A 21,117-nucleotide genomic window follows, 5' to 3' on the forward strand; every position below is an offset into this window, starting at 1 on the left:
GTCCTTGTGTGAATGAGGACTTAGTCTGTGCACGCAGGGGAGTATGATCCTCCTTTTTGATGTGGACTGAAGGCAGAGTTACCAGTGAAAAAAGGCTAAAAAGAGGAGCCTGGTACGGAATGAGGAAAAGCCCCACAGATCTGCGGGGTTGAACAGATCTCAGACCTCTGTGCCAGGCAGGCAAGCTTAAGCTCAGCAGGCAGTTTACATAACAGCGCAGTGCCCCAGAGGATGGGAGGATGGGAAGGGAGGAGAGGAGGAGAGAAAAAAGGGGGGAGGAGAAGAGCTAAGCAGCCTATGGCGAGGCTTAGAGGAAGAGTGGATGGTAACGTTCTTCATCCAAGTGAAGTTTCCGTGGCTGTGCGGGCCTCAGTCCCTCGCTATGCCTTTTAAACTGTCCGTTTTTGTTTTTTTTTTTGCTTTTCTCTCCCCATGTTACGTTCTACTCCGGTGATCTATGGTATGAGGTGCAGCGGAGATGCAGTTGTTGTTCTAGCACATCATTGTTATGTTGAAAAGGAGTTGGTACATTTACAAGGACATGATTTCAAAGTAGTCCTATAGGCAGCATAGTGTTTACCACTTCTATATAAACATTACAGAATAAATGACCAGGGTGAATTTGATCCATCTGTTCTGGTCAGTTTTCTTTTAGCTATGGAGAAAAGGAAGCTTTGGCATCAGAGTCAGAATGTCATGAGAGTGTGATATCTCCTCATAGTTATAATTACACTGTATTAATACATCAGTCTGTCAAATCAGAAACTCATTCCTGCAAAATAAAAAATGGTCCTATTCATAAAGCGTTGCACTCAAACAAATTCTTGTACAATTGCTAAGTTTATGTCTGCTCTTTAAGAGTTAAACTTCTCCTTATCTCATACTTTGAAAAGGTTAACAGCAGGAGTTTTATATCTTATAGCTAATAGTTGTAACCCTGCGCATTTCATGACAATGTCTACCTGTAATTTGCGTCCACTATTACTAGAATTTCCTATGCAGAGTTGTACATGTTCAACTGCTGCTCCTTCCCTTGTTTTTAGATACAAAGCCTCATTGTTTTTTTCAGTTGTCAGGAACTGAAAACGGCGCGTGGACAAAGAGTCGGTTTTATCACTTTAAAGAGGGAATTTAGTCGCGATGGTGTTAAGCTTGTAAATGTATCCTCTGCTGGTCCAGTCACTGACAGTGCATGAGAAGGCTGAGCATGGCAATGATACGAGGCAGAGAAAACGGATCCTTTTTGCCCGGCGGAGCTCTGCCTCGCTCTCTGTGCCGTAGTGGTGCAGGAGAGAGGGTGGGGTAAGGGAAAGACTGGCAGCGCCAGACATGCAGGAGTGATCGTAATAGGGCTTACGTTGCTCTGCACTCTTAAAGCACTTTAATAGCTTGTTATACGGTGGCTTGTGTTACGCATATGCCTCATTTGGTGAGCTCTTAATCCAGTGTGTTTACAGTTTACTTAACTCTCAGGTTTGAAAGAAAACCTCCTGAAACCGCATCACATGCATAATGGATGTTCATGTGGTGTGACATGCGTGTAGTTTTTTTTTTTAAAAAAAGAATAGAATCAGGCTTTGTGTTCGGCTAGATGATTAGTTCCAAAACAAACCTAGATATTCCTCTGCAATAATTTGACACTAAACTCCACATAAAATATGGTGTTTGTCCACGATTCATAAATGCATATTTTCTTTTCCTATTAAAACTATTCAGTGGATTCATGAATATATTTTATAGGATGCTATGAAACAAGAACAATTTCCCCTATGAGTCATGCTCATATTTTGGAAATCATTACCTTAGTGTAGACTGCCACACTCACGAATGCTTATTTGCTAAATAATGTTTTTTTTTCACTTTAAGTGGACACAATAGAAGAGAGACAGTTTTTTTTTTCCTAGAAACGGTGTGGATGTGCAGCCCGTGTAGGAAAGCTACAGGTGCTTAGCAAGTAATGATGTGCAGTCATCCCTCCTCCAAACAGATCTCCAAGAAATTGTTCAGTAATGGGAGATGTGCTCAGACGATACCTCAATCAATCTGACTACGACGCCCAGAACCTGAGGTCTATGGGAGGAACAAGCGAAAATTTCCTCCTTGTACGCATAGTTCATTTCTCCCTCTGAATGAAAATCAATTTCAGTCATGCTGTTTGCCGTCGCCCACCCATCCACCCGCTCCTGACTGGTTGCTTTCGGTTTTGTTGTGTATGCGACAGCTAAGCTTCATTAAGCTGAACAAGTATTAATGTCCACCATTAAAAGATCAGCATCATTGCGATTCTGTTTCTTTTGCTGCTGTCCAATGATTAATCCTATTGTCTAGTTCTTCTGGCTTACATTATGAGTGCGGAAACTGCTGTACGCTAAGGCAACGCACAAAACAGTGGAGCAATATGTCTGTTGAGTTCTGCTATAAAGCTTTACTGTCCTAGATATATCTTCGGCAAGCCTCACATAGCTCATTGGTTTTATAAGCGACAGTCCTTCTCAGCAAAAGCCATAATTCAATACTCTATTAATACTGTCCATTGTTGTATTACTGTTTATTTCCTCCTGTTACTACAATCTTACAAATGTTGATGGTTTTTGTATTATTTCTCTGCTAGTGAATTATTATTGCTGTGAGAGCCAAACATGGTCTGAAACTCCACAGGGCCATTTTATTGCATGGAATGGCCATTTGCCCTGTTGTTTTTGAGGTCAGTGTGCTTTGAGTTTTCAAGCTATGCAACCTCTGTGGGTGGTAGCTTTCACCTCCTTTTGCTATGTGTATGTGTGTTTGTATGTTGTGTGTATGTGTCATAAGGTCAGTGGCAGGTGAGACTGATTGATTTGAACACGGTCGGTCAGGAGCATGACAGTGAGGATAAGCAGCACACATGCAGACCGACTGTGACTGCCTGACATCTGCTTCAAGGATACATACAGTGTATGCTGTTTGAAGGGAAGAAAAGAAGAGACCTAAACAGTGGTTGAAGTTTTACTGTATTTTCAGCTTGTGTTTGAAGGGAACATTTAAGTAGAGTGACAGGAGACGAAGTCTTCATTGGTATTCAACCACCACACCGTTGTCGTTTGACCCATCTACTGTAGTCATCCCACGCATAAACACACAAAACATGACAACTTGTAAATGGCTGGACCAGCTGAATCTTGGGCAGTTGTCCTCACAAATAAAGGTTTAGGCTTTGCATCATGTCAGAATTAGAGATAGGATTAGGGTGAATATAGTCAAAACTCTGTGAGAGATATGCTACTGCTCTGAAACATTGAGCTGTTTGACACTCAGTACCTGTCCCCACTCAGTACCTGCAGTCATTCATTCATTATGAAATACCTTGTTTTATATCTGCACTAAATACATACAACGACTGTTATAATGTAACAGTTGTGTTGCAGCTCTTAAGGCTTTTACCGCACATGCTGCTGTAGATCCAGGGGAAATATCATGATGGACAGCAGCCATGTCTCTGCCTCTGTGATCCATCACTGTCAACCTGCCAACCTGGGCATGCTTCAGCAAGTAAACAAAAAGGGGGAAAAAAAGAGATTGAGAGAGAGAGAGAGAGAGAGAGAGAGAGAGGGAGGAAAGTTCTGTTAGAGAGAGGAGACATACTGAAAGTTTGCCAGTGATTGATGGGAATGAGTGTGGTTAAGGGTAGCAATAGGAAGAAAAGAACAGGTGGCGAGAGAGATATGAGACAGAAAGGAGAGAAGTGTAAAGAGAGGTGTAAAGAGTGGGTGTTAATAGACTCGGAGACGGATGGAAAAGAGCAGAGGGGTGAGAAACCGGATGGATTTTAGGTTGCGTGCCTGCTGGTGGAAAAGCTCTTTGTTTTGTTCGACATTCGTGTTTGGACTGAATCCCAGGGCCATCAGCAGGTTTGGCTGGCCCGTTCTAGAGGTCACAATGTTATCTGGACTTTCTTCCTTTCAGGATCTTTCAAGATGCGTCCAAAAGGAAAGCCATAAGAACATGGGCCCTCTCTCTTGCATTTTCTACTTTCTCTCTTGCATTTTGTAGCAACCAGTGTCAGCAGAATGATTAGTCATGATCTGCCACGTAATTTAATTAGACACGCCACCCCAGCATCCAGACACCTGGAAAAGCTGTTCCAGTCAAGCAGATTTCACAGGTTTACACTGCTTGGTTAACGCTCAGATTATTTATATAAGGTTAATGACAATTGACTTTTGCATACCTATTTTTGAACGTTTTGTTAAAGAGGCGATTTCATGTGTAATAAGTTTATTTTCCTTTTTTCCCTCTTACTCTATACAGGACCAACACAAGTCCATCTCCATCTTCATATCAAGTGGAGGTTAACAGAGATGGAGTTCCATTGAAGCTCACTGAGTGTGGCACAATACTTCACAAATCTGTAACAGCCAAACCAATCACTAACCAGCACTGAAGATCCTCATCACCAATCATTACCCAAAGTTTACTCTCAACAGAGGTCTAGCCATTGAGTAGCTCCCTGCCAAGGACTGACCCTGCCTTCCGTCTCTCGACGTATCTCCCCCCCTAAACAGGAGCCATCATGAGTGGGCTTCTGGCCAAACTGGACCCACGTCGGATCCAGTGGGGGGCCACCTGGTTTGCCTTCCAGTCCCGTGTGCTCCGCACCAAACCCGTGGAGTCTATGTTAGAGAGCACGGGCGGCACGGGGTCCCACGGCACGAGGCTGGCCCGCGTCTTAACCACAGTGGACTTGGTGTCATTGGGCGTGGGCAGCTGTGTGGGCACGGGCATGTATGTGGTGTCTGGTCTGGTTGCCAAGGAAATGGCCGGACCGGGAGTCATCGTATCCTTCATCATCGCTGCCGTGGCCTCCATCCTGTCAGGTGAGTCGGGTTCTTTCCTGTTACCGGTCAGTCTGACATTCAACTGTTAATCAGGCAGAGGTGTCATGTGTCATTTCCACCTCGTCCTCCCACTGCGTAGTCTGACTGTTAGCAGTTATTGTCAGCGCGCTGACATTTTTGAGTGGCTTTATCAGGTTTAGCTGAACTAGCACATTTTTAGCTTTAGGTCACATGACTTACTGAAATGGCTCACAGCGAACACCCTCATTAAGCCGTTGGGAGGAAGCTCTTCACAGCGGGACTAAGATAAACCAGAATGTTTGAAAAATCCGTACAGTAATAACTGACTCCTCTGGGTTTATAAATTATAGCCTCAAGGAAAAAAAAAGATTTTTTTCTTTTCTTTTTGTTCTAAAGAAGTGACTCGTGAATCTATCACAAGAACAAATATACCGGTAGGTTTCCAGTCAATATTTACAGACTTTGAAGCACTTTTTTATGTGTTCTTTTTCAAACTGCATTATTTAAAATAATTTAGCGATCATGAATGTGGGTTGTAGTGGAAATGTTTTTCACAAACATTTTCTTGCTATTCTAAATATTTCTTTTAAGCATGAAACATTTTCTGTTATATGCTGAAAAAAAGAGAAGAAGAAGAAAAGAAAAGAAATTCTACAAGCTTGTTTTCTACTCTTGAGCTTGTGGATGATAATCACATGATTGTCTGTGAACACACATACTATTGCTAGGCTTTTCTTTTTAAAGAGGTTCTGTCATGTAGAGAAGGATTCCCTTTTCATGTTATCAGGACCTGGCTCTCAATGTTTGACACTTGTAAGCTTAATCTGACACTCTAGCTATAAATCAATGCTGCCGTCTTAAAGGCCTCCATGTTCCCATCAGTATAGCACATCACAACAGTGAAAACGACAACCGTGTCCAGCTGTTAAATGTGTGCATGTGTATGTGTGTGTGTACGTGTGTGTCCATTTAGGGGTCTGCTATGCTGAGTTTGGCGTACGAGTGCCAAAGACCACAGGTTCAGCCTACACCTACAGCTATGTGACGGTGGGCGAGTTTGTGGCGTTCTTCATTGGCTGGAATCTGATTCTTGAGTATCTGATTGGCACAGCAGCAGGCGCCAGTGCCCTCAGCAGTATGTTTGACTCTTTGGCCAATCACACCATCAGTGGCTTCATGATCAAACACATCGGCACTCTGAATGGCTTAGGTGAGTCAGACTGATAAGAAACAAATGAGTGAGAATTCCTCTTAGAAACGTCCTCTGAGTTTCTGTTCAACCAGTCCTCAAACTCAGACAGGAGTAAGGTATTGTGGTTTAGTGGTTTAGTGTAAGACATCGAAGTTGAGAGGTCAGTTCAACTGTTTCAATTAAAAGAACACTGAGAGTTTTAATACACTGGACGGAATATAGTTTATTAATGAGTTTGTTTTGAGGGAGTCACGTTGGCAAACAGAGAAGCGTGGTTTACAGCACATTTAAGAATCTGGAATGTGTGTGTGTGTGTGTGTGTGTGTGTGTGTGTGTGTGTGTGTGTGTCTGTGTCTATGTGTGTGTCTGTGTGTGTGCATGTGTGTGTGTGTGTGCATGTGTGTGTCTGTGTGTGTGTGTGTGTGTGTGCGTGTGTGTGTGCGTGTGTGTGTGTGTGTGTGTGTGTGTGTCTGTGTGTGTGTCTGTGTGTGTGTGTGTGTGTGTGTAAGCACTAAGAAAAGAAGCACAAGATGATTCATGATAGAGCTCCAGAGTGGGTCCACAGTGGCTCTCTGCATGTGGCCATCATCGGTCAGCAGACAGATACCGCATCTGTTCTGTCCCCAAGGAAACGAGGCACGTCATACCACAGCATACAAACTGACAGGAACAAACCTGTACCTCCACCCACTTCCATTAACACTGCTGAAAACCTGTACCTCTGTTTTCAGGTTTATTTTTCCCTATTTAGGGGTAAAATAAGGAGACAATGATTATTTTTAGAGGTAAAAAGATTTTCCCATGCTGGACGCCGAAAGGTTGTAAGAGTTCTCTGTATCAATGTCTAGATGAGACAGCAACCGTCACAAGCAGGTCAGAGTGTAAGACAGTGACAATTTCTATGTCTCTGTGCTGTGAAACGCCTGGAAAATTCTCAGTTCTATGTCATGTCGTTCTCTGTGAATGGACACTGAAGATATGAGAAAAGGATCTGACACTGAGCTGAGAGCTTCCCAGATGTTTCACACCACAAACACCTGAGGTGTCTCGCTAACCCACTGCTGACAATCACAGTGTAAGGCCTCGAGGTTTTTTTTTTTTTTTATGAAAGGAAAAATGATAGCTATAGCTTAGTAAGCCAGGATAGCATTAATGATAGTGCCTTTAAACGTGTATTTTATGGGACGTGATTTCCGTGACTTCAACAATCGGTTGATTGTATGTGAAATGCCATGTGATCCACCCTCAGGTAAAGGAGAGGAGTCCTACCCTGACATCTTGGCTCTGGTCATTGCCATTCTGGTCACAGTCATTGTTGCCTTGGGTGTGAAGAACTCTGTAGGTTTTAACAATGTGCTCAATGTCATCAACCTGGTGGTGTGGGTCTTCATGATGATAGCCGGACTCTTCTTCGTCAACGGCACCAACTGGGATGAAGGTCGTTTCCTCCCCTATGGCTGGTCAGGGGTAAAGTACACCTAAGAATCTCACCTACATGCAGACCAAGTGGCATAGACTACCGCTTCTGTGGCATATTTGAATAAATGCAGTTTGTTACTGAGACCATGTCAGCAGATGGCTTGAGATCAAAATGTCAGTGAAAAAATACTAAACGCACAATGACAAGATTGTTTGCGGGTGGAAGCTAAGTAACCATGGAAACATCTGTTTTACACAGGTGATGCAAGGTGCTGCCACATGCTTCTATGCCTTTATTGGCTTTGACATCATTGCCACCACTGGAGAAGAAGCCAAGAGCCCCAACACATCCATTCCTTATGCCATCACTGCCTCTCTGGTCACCTGTCTGACTGCCTATGTCTCAGTGAGTAGCCAGTTCCCACTGACTCCTAATAAAACCTGGTTCATACAGCATTCGACTGACCACTTAAATTGCAGGACCGATTTATTTCATGTGGGCTCGCATTAAGAAATTTCTCCCCTCCTTTTGTTTTTCACCGTACCACAGTATGTGGTTATAGATGTTGCCTTGCATAACCCTATCCAAAGTCTCCTTCAGAACAACCGAAAAATGAGGGCTCGTTATGAGTCACCATGGAAATTTTTGTTGTTTCCAAAGAGAAAGATTTTAATCAGGTGGATTTTCTTTTTTTCTGTTTCTTTGTTCTCTTTGTGTGCTCTTGACTCATTGTGCAGTCTGTTCACAGCCTATCCTTGACATTTTTTTTTTTTTTGTGCAGTAACTTGTGCCACATTGCAGCTCTGGCTGCCAGGTGCTTGTTGTCATGGTAACCCTTTAACACAGCGCTGTGGTTGCCCCTGTAAGCCGGAGACAGGTGGCATCAGTAACAACACCCAGACTTACTTCGACCTGCGGGCCTCAACGACGCTTTAACTAAACATAGCACCTTTTATTTTTGCTTTGCCTCCCCTGTTTTCCCATCTCAGTCGTCTATATCTCTCTCTTCTCCCCCTCTCTCTCCTGTCTTCATTCTCATTTGAACGTGAACAAACAGCAATTTCAAAAACAGATTCATGTGTTCACACCTCAGAGGCTGCCAGTCAGCCCCTAATTAGCACTTTGGTCCTTTCCATGTTTCTGTCCTTATTTTAGCATGGCATATTCTAATTATACTTTTTAATTGGCCCCCAGAACAACAGTGTTCTGCCTGCATGAGGTTCTACTACAGATGCTGCCAAATGATATTACATGTCATAGATGTACTCCCTAGACACTCTACAGAAAACATTTCTCTTTCCTCTTTTTGCATTAGATGTCATAATCTATCTCTCTGCTAATCCCTCTTCTCCAACGCAATCCATGAGAACAGATGTGGCTCACACTTAAATCTATGCTTTTAACGTGTGTTTCATAGATACACGGAGAGCTTCGCAAAATGAAGCACAGCAAAAATAGAATGATACTTGAAGTCTTCAAGTCTCTTACTCTCTCTCTCTCTCTCTCTCTCTCTCTCTCTCTCTCTCTCTCCCTCCCTTTCTTTCCTCAGGTCAGTGTGATTCTTACTCTGATGGTACCCTACACTGAGATCGACGCGGATGCTCCTCTGATGGAGATGTTTTCATTACATGGTTTCCAGGCGGCCAAATACATTGTAGCTATTGGTTCTATCGCTGGTTTGACTGTTAGCCTGCTGGGCTCTCTCTTCCCCATGCCCAGAGTCATCTATGCTATGGCTGGAGATGGACTCTTATTCAGGTACATTCAGTCTCTCTGGAAAAAAGCCAACACACAATGCTAATAAAAATGGCTTTGTGGTGGTTATGTATGCAACACTGTGAGTGATTCTACAGTTAGTGTCTTTGGCTTAAAAAAAAGAAAAGCTTTATAAATGCCTGAATGAGGTCACAATACTGAATCACTTCAGAACTACAAATTTTGAATTCCACACTAGAGAATTGCTTAATCTTCCAACTGTTAAATTGAATTGGCCTTTGTCGAGCCAACAATATGAACACCATCCAGCTGTCTCAGAGGAAAAATTTCACCCTGAAAGCCCTGACGAAAGATCCAATAAGTCTTCAAAATGTATTTGCTGAATAGCTGGCAAAGTTTAATAAACTTGAGTGTGTGTGTGTGTGTGTGTGTGTGTGTGTGTGTGTGTGTGTGCGTGTGTGTGTGTGTTTGTACCTATTGTAGGTTCCTGGCTAATGTGAGCACATACACTGAGACTCCAGCAGTGGCCTGTGTGGTGTCAGGTTTCTTGGCAGCCCTGTTAGCTTTACTGGTCAGTCTGAGGGACCTCATAGAGATGATGTCCATCGGCACTCTGCTGGCTTACACTCTGGTATCAGTGTGTGTGCTGCTGCTACGCTACCAGCCCGAAGGCGACATTCACGGCTTTGTTAATTTCCTGTCTGAGGAGAACGCCAAGAAGAAGAAAGAGGGTGTGCTGGCTGAGTGCGAGAAGGATGCGTGTTCACCAGTTAGTGAAGGAGATGATTACAGTGGACCGCCCACAAACACCTGTGGAGCCAAGAACTTGCCCTCGTTGGGTGACAACGAAATGCTCATTGGCAAACCAGACAAGTCCAGCTACACAGCCAGTCACCCAAACTACGGCACGGTGGACATGTCTTCAGGCATCGAGGCCGATGAGTCCGAAAGCTTCTACTTGCTAAAGCTAAAGAAGCTACTGGGACCTCGTTACTATACTATGCGCATTCGCCTGGGTCTGCCCGGCAAGATGGACCGCCCCACGCCCGCCACCGGCCGAATTGTCACCCGCTGCGTGCTGCTCCTCTTCGTCCTTTTTTTCGCTTTCTGTTCGTTGGTCACCTTTGGCACGGATTGTTTGGGCGAGGGGCGCTGGTGGGCCGTCCTGCTGCTCGTCCTGCTGATTCTAGTCATCACCCTGTTGATTTTTATCATCCTCCAGCAGCCCGAAAATCCCAAACGCCTGCCCTACATGGCCCCATGCGTCCCCTTTGTCCCCGCGTCAGCCATGCTAGTCAACATCTACCTCATGCTTAAGCTCTCCACCATCACCTGGATCCGTTTCGCTGTCTGGTGCTTCGTGGGTGAGAGTCAGTGCCAGTATTCTGACAGACAGCGCCTCTATGTTACTGTATAGCGTAAATTCTCATTTTTGGAGCAGTGCTCTGTGGTAAAATTAGGAAGACATTTTGGAACTTTGTAAACAAAATATTTAGTTAGGTTTTGTCAGCTCTTATTAAGGTCAAAGTTAATGTTTATTGAAAAAAACGTGGCAGGTCTTGTAAATAAAAAAAGAAAATCCATACTAATTATGTCCCCTGCAGCAAACTACATTTGTACTTGTATACTTTCTGTCTGCATCTATTTCTGTTACTGTGTTTTTTCTGTAATGCAAAATAGGCAGGGTGCCATGCCCCAAAAATTGCTTTAGAAATTTGTCATGAAGAGATCATAGTAGAAAAAGACTATGAAAAGATTTAAGAAATTAGATTAATAGAGAAAACATTCAAAGTTTTAGTTTATTTCTACATATTTCCACAGCCAGAAAATTGGCATTTGAAATGTATATGCAAATTTGAAATTTGTATTTGAAATTCCAAAATGCAAATCCAAAAAGAAATTTATATGTGAAAAAGTATTTAAAATATGCTGGTTGCGTTCACACTGCTCACTTTGTGTTTGTGTCTATGTATGTGTGTCTTTGTGTGTGTGTGTGTGTGTGTGTGTGCGTGCTGCTGCTGTGTGTGTGTAGGCATATTGATCTACTTTGGCTACGGAATGTGGAACAGCACGTTGGAGATCACGGCACGAGAGGAGGAGGTGCACGCCAGCACTTATCAGCGTTATGACATGGGCGTCGACGACAACTTTGGCGTAGACGACGACCTTTTCCCGTCCGGTGATGGGGGTCAGTACCAGGGTTGGGACGCACAGGATGGGCGGAGCAAAAAGCAACAAAACGAGCAGCAGCAGCAGCAGCAAGAGCAGACAGGACCTCAGCAAACTCCAGAGGACAGTGTGGACAACCACAGGACCTCTTCTCACAGTGGCAACAGGAGAGCCAAAAACAAAGGCCAGTCTGGTCCAGGGTTCGAAGCCCTGGTGGTAGATGATGACTTAGATGATCCTTTGGAATGAGAATGTATCTTGAATGTACTTGTCTTGTCGACAGCTGCAACCCTTGGGCTAGATTGTTACCTCTCAGCCGCCAAAAGCAGAATCTGTTTCTTTCCATTTCATAGTAATGACTTCACTTTCATTTCACCACAGACAGAAGTTTCATATGGGCTCATGCATTTTTTCATATTATGACCACTTTTGATAATCTATTCATAAATTGGATTTGCTCTTAAAGTAGACAGATATGCACCTACTGGATAGACTAGATCTTCTGTACCAACTTTAATCAGAAGTCACAGATTTGAACAGGTACACATTTTTCCTCTTTAGGGACATACTAGCTTTTTACTCCTGTCCTTTAGGTGATTTCAAATGATTGCCTGAGCACTTAAACCCCAACCACCGTATAGTACATAGTTAGGTACTGAAGAATTTTCTCTGAATTGAATTAGTGTGAATTTCACAGGAAGAACTAGGACAGTGATTTGGCTGGTGAGAGTGTATTTTAGTGGGAGTATTTTACTCTGTTCTTTCTTTTCCTGACCCAGCTGCTGATGGCAACTGTCAGCTCATGAAGTCTGATTCACTTCCTGTGCTCAGCTCCAGATCTCCACCAGCCACTGCCAAACTCTTTTCATCTTTGACATGTAGGAAACCAGCAGAGTTGATCCCACTTTTAACCCTTAGAAGGTCCTTAATGTAGGTTTATCACTAAAAATGCTTACATTGCACAAACATACATCTGTCACATAGGTATATCATTATTTAGTGTTTTTAAGTTGTAAACTCGTTCTTTAATTCATTTTATCTGAAAGGCCATAGTTTGATTTAAACTGACCAAATAACACGCCATGAAATGCAGGAGGAGTCAGAGAAAGGGATCCTGTTCTGTCATAGGAAGCCGGTGAGATTGTATTGAATGTGAGATTGTATTCCATTCTAACATCTAGCCCAAGAGGGGTTTGCCACAAATAGTACTTGGACTTTTGCTTGCGATAGTGCCTTCATCTGTCAGTGTGTGCTTTAACTATGAACATCATGGTTTCCATCGCTTGTTTTCTGTGTTTTTTAAATTGCTTTTTAAATTATTATTTGATTTATCCTATGAGGGAGTGAGATGAACGGGCATGATATCGGTGGTTTTCTCTTTTGTTCTGTCTGTGCCTGTCGACGAGTCACCATGTTTTCCATTTCCAGTCGGTCAGTAGTTCACATAACGTGCCAGTGGTTCACGTCATCCTTGCAAGCAGGCAACTCTGTGTATATAGGAATACAGTACACACTACAATATGTTTTGTGTCTATTGGCTTGTCAGTGTATCCCCTCAGCCGGAGAGAGGGATAGTTAGAAAGAAAACATGAGAATAGTAGAGGTGGCTTTGCATGACCTTGGGGAGACCCTCTATTAGATTCTTTTGTTAATGCCTCTGTCTCTCTCTCTCTCTCTCTCTCGCACTCTCTTTCACACTCTCTCTCTCTCTCTCTCTCTCTCTCTCTCTCTGGGAGTGTGCTTTCCTTCGCTCTTTCCTTCCCTGTGTGACTCAGGTGTACTTTGAGTTCTCTCTCTCCAGTCCAGCTCTGCCTGTGCTGCTACACCTCTTCCAGCTGGAGAGGTTCACCTCACCAAAAAAATAAATAAATTTAAAAAAAAAAAAACCCACAAGACCAAGCCAGGCTCCAAATTCATATTCAGATTATCTTCTGTTACAGACCCGTTAAGCAACGCCTTATCTAGAAATCACATTCTTTATGCCATGGAGATTTTAACTGTTCTGGCCTGAATCCGGGTGAATATTTTGACACTAAATTGTTCTGTGGAACATGGTATTTTTGCTGGAATAAAGCCAGTGCACATACCGAAGTTGCTGTACTGTTCTATTGCAGATTAATACCCTGTCCCTCCTCCTCTTTACAGCTATTTCATTGCCTCGATTTTTTTTATCACAATAATAGCTTAATTTGGGGCCTTGGTTGGTTTAGTTTTGCATTGGTTTGTGGTGTGACTACCTAGGTCGATGTGGCATTCTGTTGACTGTGTAGCATGTTCAGATGCACAAGGTCCAGAGTTAAAAGTGTTGCTGAGTATTTGCATGTGTGTGGTTACCATGACGTCGAGACATTATAGAACACTCAAATGTAGCATAAACAGGTAGGGATGAGGGATCAGGCCACGCCCTCTGCTTCAGTTTCTCCTCTGCCCCCTGCCCTCTGTTTACAAAGCAAGCCAAAGTCTGCAACATTTGTTTACGGTATCGAAAAGAAAAAAAAAAGGAAGAAAATAAGTAATCGTTGTACTCCACTAGAATAGGATCACATTTAAACAGTGTGGACCTGAGAAAATTCTGAAGAGAAGTATTTTTTTACAGGTGTTTCATAGTGTAAGGTTCTCTGTGGTTTTGGTGTTTCCACGGTAGCTGGCAGCATTTTGTTAGTGTTCCGATTTTCTGCGGATCACTCGAAAACCCTAAGAGAAAAATTCTGAAAAGCTATGAGAGCATATATTTTTAATGACTTATCTCTGGATTGATAAGGTTCAGCTGGAAACTTTGATTTTTTTAAATAAAAAAAAAATCACAGGGCCTTGATCTAGATAAACAGTAGAATATGACTTAGGAAAGTTAGGTTTAAAAATAGGAATGCTTAATAAAAAGTGCAGAGATATTTTATTACTAACAAATAAAGAAAAAAAAACTAACAAACAAATGTTGCCACTATTGCTTTTAAAAGGTCAGCTACTATTTGTTTATTTTGTCTCGGAGAATCGGTACCGTGTTGTACTTGTGAACTCTCTTTCCTTCCATCGCAGTCTTACTCGATATTTGTTCAGGAAATGTTGAGATTGGCTTCCATTACGAATTTGATCTTTGTTTCTACTGTATATTTTGACAAGATGTGGATGTATTCTGGTTCAATTGGGGTTTTTTTGTTGTTGTTTTTTTAATTTGTTGTTTCTTCCATTTGTGGTTTTGCTCCCCCATGGCACTGTGTATTGAGATGTTAATATTGCTTCCATGCAACAATGAAAGTTATTTATTGCATATTTGATCGAGCGTGACTCTTGTTTTCCATTTGTTCTGTGACAGTATGTCTAATACTCAAAAAAAAAAAAAAAAAAAAGAAAAGAAAAAAAAAGAACTGACCACTGGTTTCATATGGGCTGCTTATTTAGCCAGCCTGAGCAGGCTTGGTCCATATCCTGTGGGGTAGAGCAGTTGGCCTAGAATAACACCAGACCAGTGGGTTTGTGGTACCCGAGGGCAGAGCAAACACAAGCATATTGAGTGGGATGCCAATGGCTGTGCAGAGGATTGAGTCCCCATGTAGACTGATCAAACATACAACGCTTGTGTCATTTATCATGTCTATGGTGGTGATCCATGTCAATGTAATGCTCTACGGTTTTGATGCATCAAAACCTGTGCTTACATTTGAGACATACAGTACAGTGTTGTCTGTCTGTGCTGTATGCTTAAGACATTGTCCCACCTCAGGCCTCACCAGGGGAAGTGCATCGCCTTTTCGGTGGTGTTTATTCACCAATGTTACACTTATGAGCAACTCATAAGACAAACATTTTACGTGTTCATTCTCGATTTTTCATCGCTGCAGATATTCTACATACTCTGTGACATTATCATGCAGGAAAATGTGCCCTATATTCTATGTAGCAAATTTTTTGGTGCTTTGATATATATGTATATATATAATCGAAGGATCCAAGAAGATTTATATATGCAATGATACTGAATAACACATGCAAGTAAGTTGTGATTTTGCCCCAGAATATGTTGGGTGGATTGATGATAGATATTATAATGACGTACTATGACACCTTTTATGATTATGCAAACGTTCAAATAGTGAACAAGACCAAAGCCTTGCACTGATCCCTGTTCTCTTAGTTACATAACTCTCACTTTCAGTGCTATGATGTATCGAGTTTCTCTGACATGTCTAGTAGAACGTATTTGTGTTAATGTTCTGTAAATATTTTAGGCCAAATTGAATAGATGGTTGACTCAATGTAAATTGTTAATGGATGAGTGGGGTAAGTACAACATATGCTGCTGGCAAGAACATTTAAATCTTTCATTACACTCAGGAAATAATTTTCCACATTGTATCTATGCAGTTCAAATTTGTTCAGTCAGGTTTTATACTTAACTCCGGCAATGCTCAACAGTTGATATCACTCACATACCTTAGTTGGCATTGCTTGAGAGTTTATCACAGAGACCAGTTCTCTTATACAGTATCTAATATTACTGTGTCACACTGAGGTCTTGCAGCCCAAATGGTTCATTAAAGATGGTAAATAGGATGTTATGGGATGGGTTCTGAACTCTCTTCCACATATTTTAAGCAGACAGACTTCTAGTCTCTGTGGCCAGTGGCAGATGTGTCTCTTTGCCAAATGTACTTCACTGAGCACTGAACAGGATTAAGTCTTACATCATGTCTCCCACTCTCACGCTAACTTCCTGTCCTTTAGGGTCACAGTTTACCCAGCCACTTGTGTCACTTTTACTGATATTTGGTTTATTTATATACAAGTATATATTTTTTGACTTTGAATTAAACCAGTATATCTCAAAGGGAGCTATTTTTTTGTTTGCACTGCTCCACATTATGGAAATATTCTTATTAACTTACATAAAGATGCTTTGTTTTCATCTGCTAAAATGTATAGGTCTTAAAGTGTGAAAATTCAAGAGGACGTGCAAAACCTTTAGAGAGAGCAGGCCAAGCACTGCGTGTCCAGTGTCAGCGTGTGATGTTAATGTGGATGAGCGAGTTTATGACCTAACAAATGCAGCTCCCTCTCATGTAACTCAAGGCACCCACTGACGCATGTGGATTCATTCAGGGAACAAACAAGCGACAAGACAGCCGTGATAAGACCATCAGTCTCCCTTTAGGATTGTCTGCATCTGTTACCCTCCAATCACTGATGTTTGCTTTTCATTGAGATCCCCATTAGCTATAATAGGATAGGCTTTCATTGGAGTGAGATAATCGATACCCATATGGCACGGATGTCAAGCGTCTATATCCTCTGTGCTTTCCAGGTGTGTTGTGGAGAGTGAATGAGGATATAAATGACGACACGGCGTGTGAGACAGAGCATACGGCAGCACCTGTCTCTCTGAGACTCCCTCTCAGCGCTGACTCAGGGATCCAGCCCATCTAATGCTCCTTCCTTAGCAAAGACTCAAGTCATTGTAACGGTGGTTGTTTGGACTGTTTAGTGCCAAGGCATTCTTAAATTCAGTTACACTCCGAAAGAACATGAAGTGAGCATCAGATTAGGGTACCACTAAAACATAAAAATAGAGCAATCACTAAATAAATATATTAAATTAAAAAAAAGCTCTGTGTAAAAACAAAATATTCTTTATTAAATCACACAAAATAACACACACACAAAAAAAAGATATATGCGTTGTAATAAATAAGTACTGTTGTGGAGAAAATGCGAGGATTTTGGAGGGAGATGAATTTTTTTCTGCAGAAGGGAATACTGGAACAATGTCCAAGACAACAGGCAGTGTTCAGAAATAAATGAAAATTATTAAGTTGTCACCACATTCTAACCATGATAAGAGATTAAAAATATCCAAGACAGAGAAAATTAAAAAATACTGACAAGGATTTCTGTTAGTGTTCATGTTTTCTTTTTTTTTTTATACAAAAATGAAGTTAGAAACATTTTGTATGTTGCAGCAACAAACAAACAAACAAACAAAAAAAACAGTAAATTGACATTTTAAAAATAAAAATATGTTTTCCAAAAGTAGGTCCCTTACAGTTCAGGCTTTCAATCACTTTGGACTAGTGGCCTGCTTTATGTATAATCTGGATGAAGCGGTTTGCCTCAACCTGCTTTTGTGGTAAGGACTGAAGATCATGTTGTCTGTACAAAAACAATCCATGATGTCACGGGAGTGCCTCTGGTAAACCCGATCAGAGCGGAGTGTGGAGTAGAGAGAAAGAGAGACGGAGAGAGGGAGTCGGAAAGGGTAAGGGTCAGCTAAGATGCTTATGGGCCACTGGTTACTACTGGGTAATCCTGCTCTCATTTACACGTGCGCGCTCTTGGCATGATTGCTGGAGGGCGGACCAGGGTTGGTGGGAGCCTGTTTGGAGTAGTAGAAGCGGTTGTTGTCGGTATAGGGTGTGCTTGATTCAACAGAACAGCAGGTGATCATGGAGCCTCCCAGCAGGCAGAAAGCAGTGCCCACCCAGCCCGTGTACAGAGAGAAGCCGAAGGACATGAGTCCCTGCTCGTGGTGAGCGCCAATGGGGAACCACACCGTGGATACGACTCCACACAGAGCTTGAGACGGAAATATAAATACGCACAATTAACCACAGTGTTCTTTTAGCATAGAAATAAGTAAATACTAAATATATACATGCATACTTACATACATACATACATACATGCACACATACATACATACATACATACATACATAAATCAATTCTAGTGTGCATTATCTTCCACAAAAAACATGGCTCCAAGGAAGTTTTAACTATGAATTTGCCACAGTTTCCATTGTAGCCTAGAATCATCTAGATTACATAATGTAGTGTGGGAAATGTAGGTATGGGGTTAGAACATTTTGAAGCTATTGAAGGCTTTTAATATCTACTGATGAGTCCTTTGGGAGGAACAGGGTGTGGTGTGGGCTTTGGTTTGTAGGCACATTATAAAATCATGTTCCTATGAAAATAATTCGCAGAGAACTTATACCAAAATTATGAAGCTTAAAGTAGTCTAAACAGTGCTTAATATTTCCCAACCCATTAAGATAATGTATCTATCTTAAATAAGTAAATAAATAGTTTCCAAATGAACTTGTTCGTACCTATGATGAGTATAAGTATTCCTCCCAGCACGGATCTTTTGTTCTTGACACTCTCCGGCTCATTTCCCAGGTTGATGCACGGCATGGACATCAGCACGAGCGCCACCGCAGGCAGACCGAGGATTGATGCGGTGATCATGAGAGCACGCGAGGTCTGAACGTAGGCTAAAGAGAACAATTGATCGATTAGCCTGCTATGCTAATTGATAAACAAAGCAAAACAAAAAAATCTTGTAACATAACATACTTAGTCCTCCTTGTTTGACTTATTTCCACCTTAAAGGCTTGTGTTGACAAATATTCAAATATTACGTCACTGTATTAACTAAATAAGCTAAATTTAGTTCACTCACACATACACACACATATATATACATATATACATATATATGTATATGTATATGTATGTATGTATGTATGTATGTATATATTACTATATAAAATATAAAGACAAAATATGTGTTTCATCTCTCCCTTAACGTGAATTACAAAAAATGGACCCTTTGCGTCCACAATCACTGCAAACAAAAACCATACGTTCGTTTTTAAGAGGGACTATAAGAACAGTCCCTAATTTCTTGGAAAAAGGCACTAAAGGAGAAAACTGCGGTATCGCTCGAGATTAATGAAGCATTTTAGCTTAGTAGCAAACCATCCATTGCCTAAAATAATCTAAAATATGTGAAATGTAAATGCTAATAAGTTAAAAAAAAAAAAAAAGGCCGCAGAAGAACAAATGAAAGAATCGGCTGTTGCCTTCATGAGCAGAAAATGAATGTCTGTTAAGCTGTAATTCTCCATGATAATAATAGTTGGCTACCTGGTAAATCGAGGATTTGATTCAATGAGATACAGTGATAAAGTGCTGTTGAGATCACACAATCCGCCCACAAGCCTTTGGCTCCCAGTTCGTCCATCTTCTTGCAGGTGTTCATGCCATATTTACAGGTGACCACCCAGTCATTTGTAGCGGTAGCGATAATGAGTCCGATCCAACCAAGAAAACTAATCATAAAACCAGTCAGCTGTAAGCAAGTATTTGCCATTGCATAAGGTAGAAGATTTACTGAAAACACTGAAAATTTAAGAGGATATAAATACTAAAGCGAAAAAATGAAACTTGAAACTAAAAAAAAATGAAACGCGAAAAGTAGAAAAACAAAGAAAGTAGCCTAAATGAATGTGAAAAATTATGTTCCCAGACTAACTGACTCGTTAGTATTTGGTTATTGTCTCCAAGAGTACATCCAGTGTGGAAAATTCACAAGTCGTAGCTCCATTTGCAGTTCAGCCGTCCACGTTTATAGAATACGTTTAATTTGTTATCGTTGCTTTTATAGTCACAACGAAAAAAAAAAATCAAAAACAAAAACTTTCAGCCAATCAGACGACTAGAGAAGCAGCCTACTCTCTCTCTCTCTCTCTCTCTCTCTCTCTCTCTCTCTCTCTCTCTCTCTCTCTCTCTCTCTCTCCATCAATCTATCTGCCTACCTATCCATCTCTCTAACTCAAGAAAAAAACCCATAATAACATTAGTTTTATATTATTTCAGTGACACGTGTTTCTTTAGAAATATGTCATCACTGTTGTATCTTTAAATCGAAAATATAGGTTTAATTGTTGCTGAATTGATAACCATGAAGCCGTTTGGTTAAATTCACGTCCATTTTAAAAGCATTACTGCCCTCCAATGGCTGCTGGAAAGACATGTTTATGTACCATGGCTGACATTAGAACGATTCCCTTGCTCCTCACTGTAATATTTCCACGTTGATCTTGATTGATTGTTGACTCACATTAAAGTGTATATTTCAAGTCTGAACTGTCTTTTATCAACTGGCAAATAGGTCAGTTGTTTATTATTATTTTTTATGCTCTTGCCAGCCTGATATGGAACAGTTTCAAAATCTTTAGTATTCTGACATATAATTACTCTCCTCATTATATCATGATAGTAAAGATTACATTTCAAGTACAATATAGACTGTTTCTCACAGACATTGTTCATGTTCTTCTACTGGAAAACAGAAGGGTAAGATAATGGTGGAGCAAAGCATGAAAAAGATCAATGGATGGCCAATGGATGACGTGTCACCCCCCAGCAGTTTCAGAGCAAGTGTCAATTTTGAATCATTGTACGAAGATGCACCACCAGATATTGCAAATTATTGTAAAATGATGGCAGCAAGGAAGGTTTTGTACACCAGCACTTGAACAGCAATAGTGATTTTGAGACGTTTAACTGCAGGACAGATTTAACAAATGACAGTGATTGACTGAGTGTTTAAGACTTAGTACGTAGCAGTGAAAGTGTGTCAAGGCTTACGGATTAATGATGCCAACACATGGGCATAGTCTTCACTCTAGGACTGCTGTGTTTTAAGTCTGTTTTATACTTATCCACTAGGGGGTGGAGCTTGCTTATTTTAAGCAGCTCTTTTTGGCTTAGGTTTTAAGTCAATCATTTTTTTCTCTCCTTACATACATCATGTTTCTCAAATATGTGTTTCTATTTATCTTTCTTACATTAGTATACAGTTCAGTTATCTTAGCTGTCCAAAAAAAAAAACCCATAAACTGAAGAAAAACTGATTGAGAACAAAATCTTGTGTTAGTCTAGTCTGTACAGAGATTCAGCGATGTCAGGTGGATTTGCTTTCATGCTTGAGTTCAGTAAATACAT

At 41.2% G+C, this 21,117-nt stretch overlaps 2 protein-coding genes across 3 annotated transcripts; one reads left to right on the forward strand and one right to left on the reverse strand.

The window, feature by feature from the left end:
- The first annotated feature begins 4,549 nt into the window (after positions 1-4,549).
- On the forward strand, positions 4,550-11,581 carry slc7a14a (solute carrier family 7 member 14a). 2 transcript variants are annotated; one of them, XM_030774166.1, is made up of 8 exons: positions 4,550-4,853; positions 5,809-6,045; positions 7,277-7,494; positions 7,706-7,852; positions 8,997-9,205; positions 9,647-10,527; positions 11,196-11,355; positions 11,389-11,581. In XM_030774166.1, the coding sequence occupies exons 1-8, from the start codon at positions 4,550-4,552 to the stop codon at positions 11,579-11,581; spliced, it is 2,349 nt and encodes a 782-aa protein (XP_030630026.1). The 2 variants fall into 2 exon arrangements, with proteins under 2 accessions (XP_030630026.1, XP_030630025.1); XM_030774165.1 differs by having other exon boundaries at positions 11,196-11,581.
- A 6,061-nt stretch (positions 11,582-17,642) lies between these two features.
- cldn11a (claudin 11a) lies at positions 17,643-19,480 on the reverse strand. The gene is made up of 3 exons (XM_030775872.1): positions 19,255-19,480; positions 18,435-18,599; positions 17,643-17,899 (listed from the first exon to the last, which is right to left on the reverse strand). The coding sequence occupies exons 1-3, from the start codon at positions 19,478-19,480 to the stop codon at positions 17,643-17,645; spliced, it is 648 nt and encodes a 215-aa protein (XP_030631732.1).
- Between the last annotated feature and the right edge of the window lie 1,637 nt (positions 19,481-21,117).

The sequence above is a fragment of the Chanos chanos genome, chromosome 5, assembly GCF_902362185.1.
Source record: "Chanos chanos chromosome 5, fChaCha1.1, whole genome shotgun sequence".
NCBI lineage: Eukaryota > Metazoa > Chordata > Actinopteri > Gonorynchiformes > Chanidae > Chanos > Chanos chanos.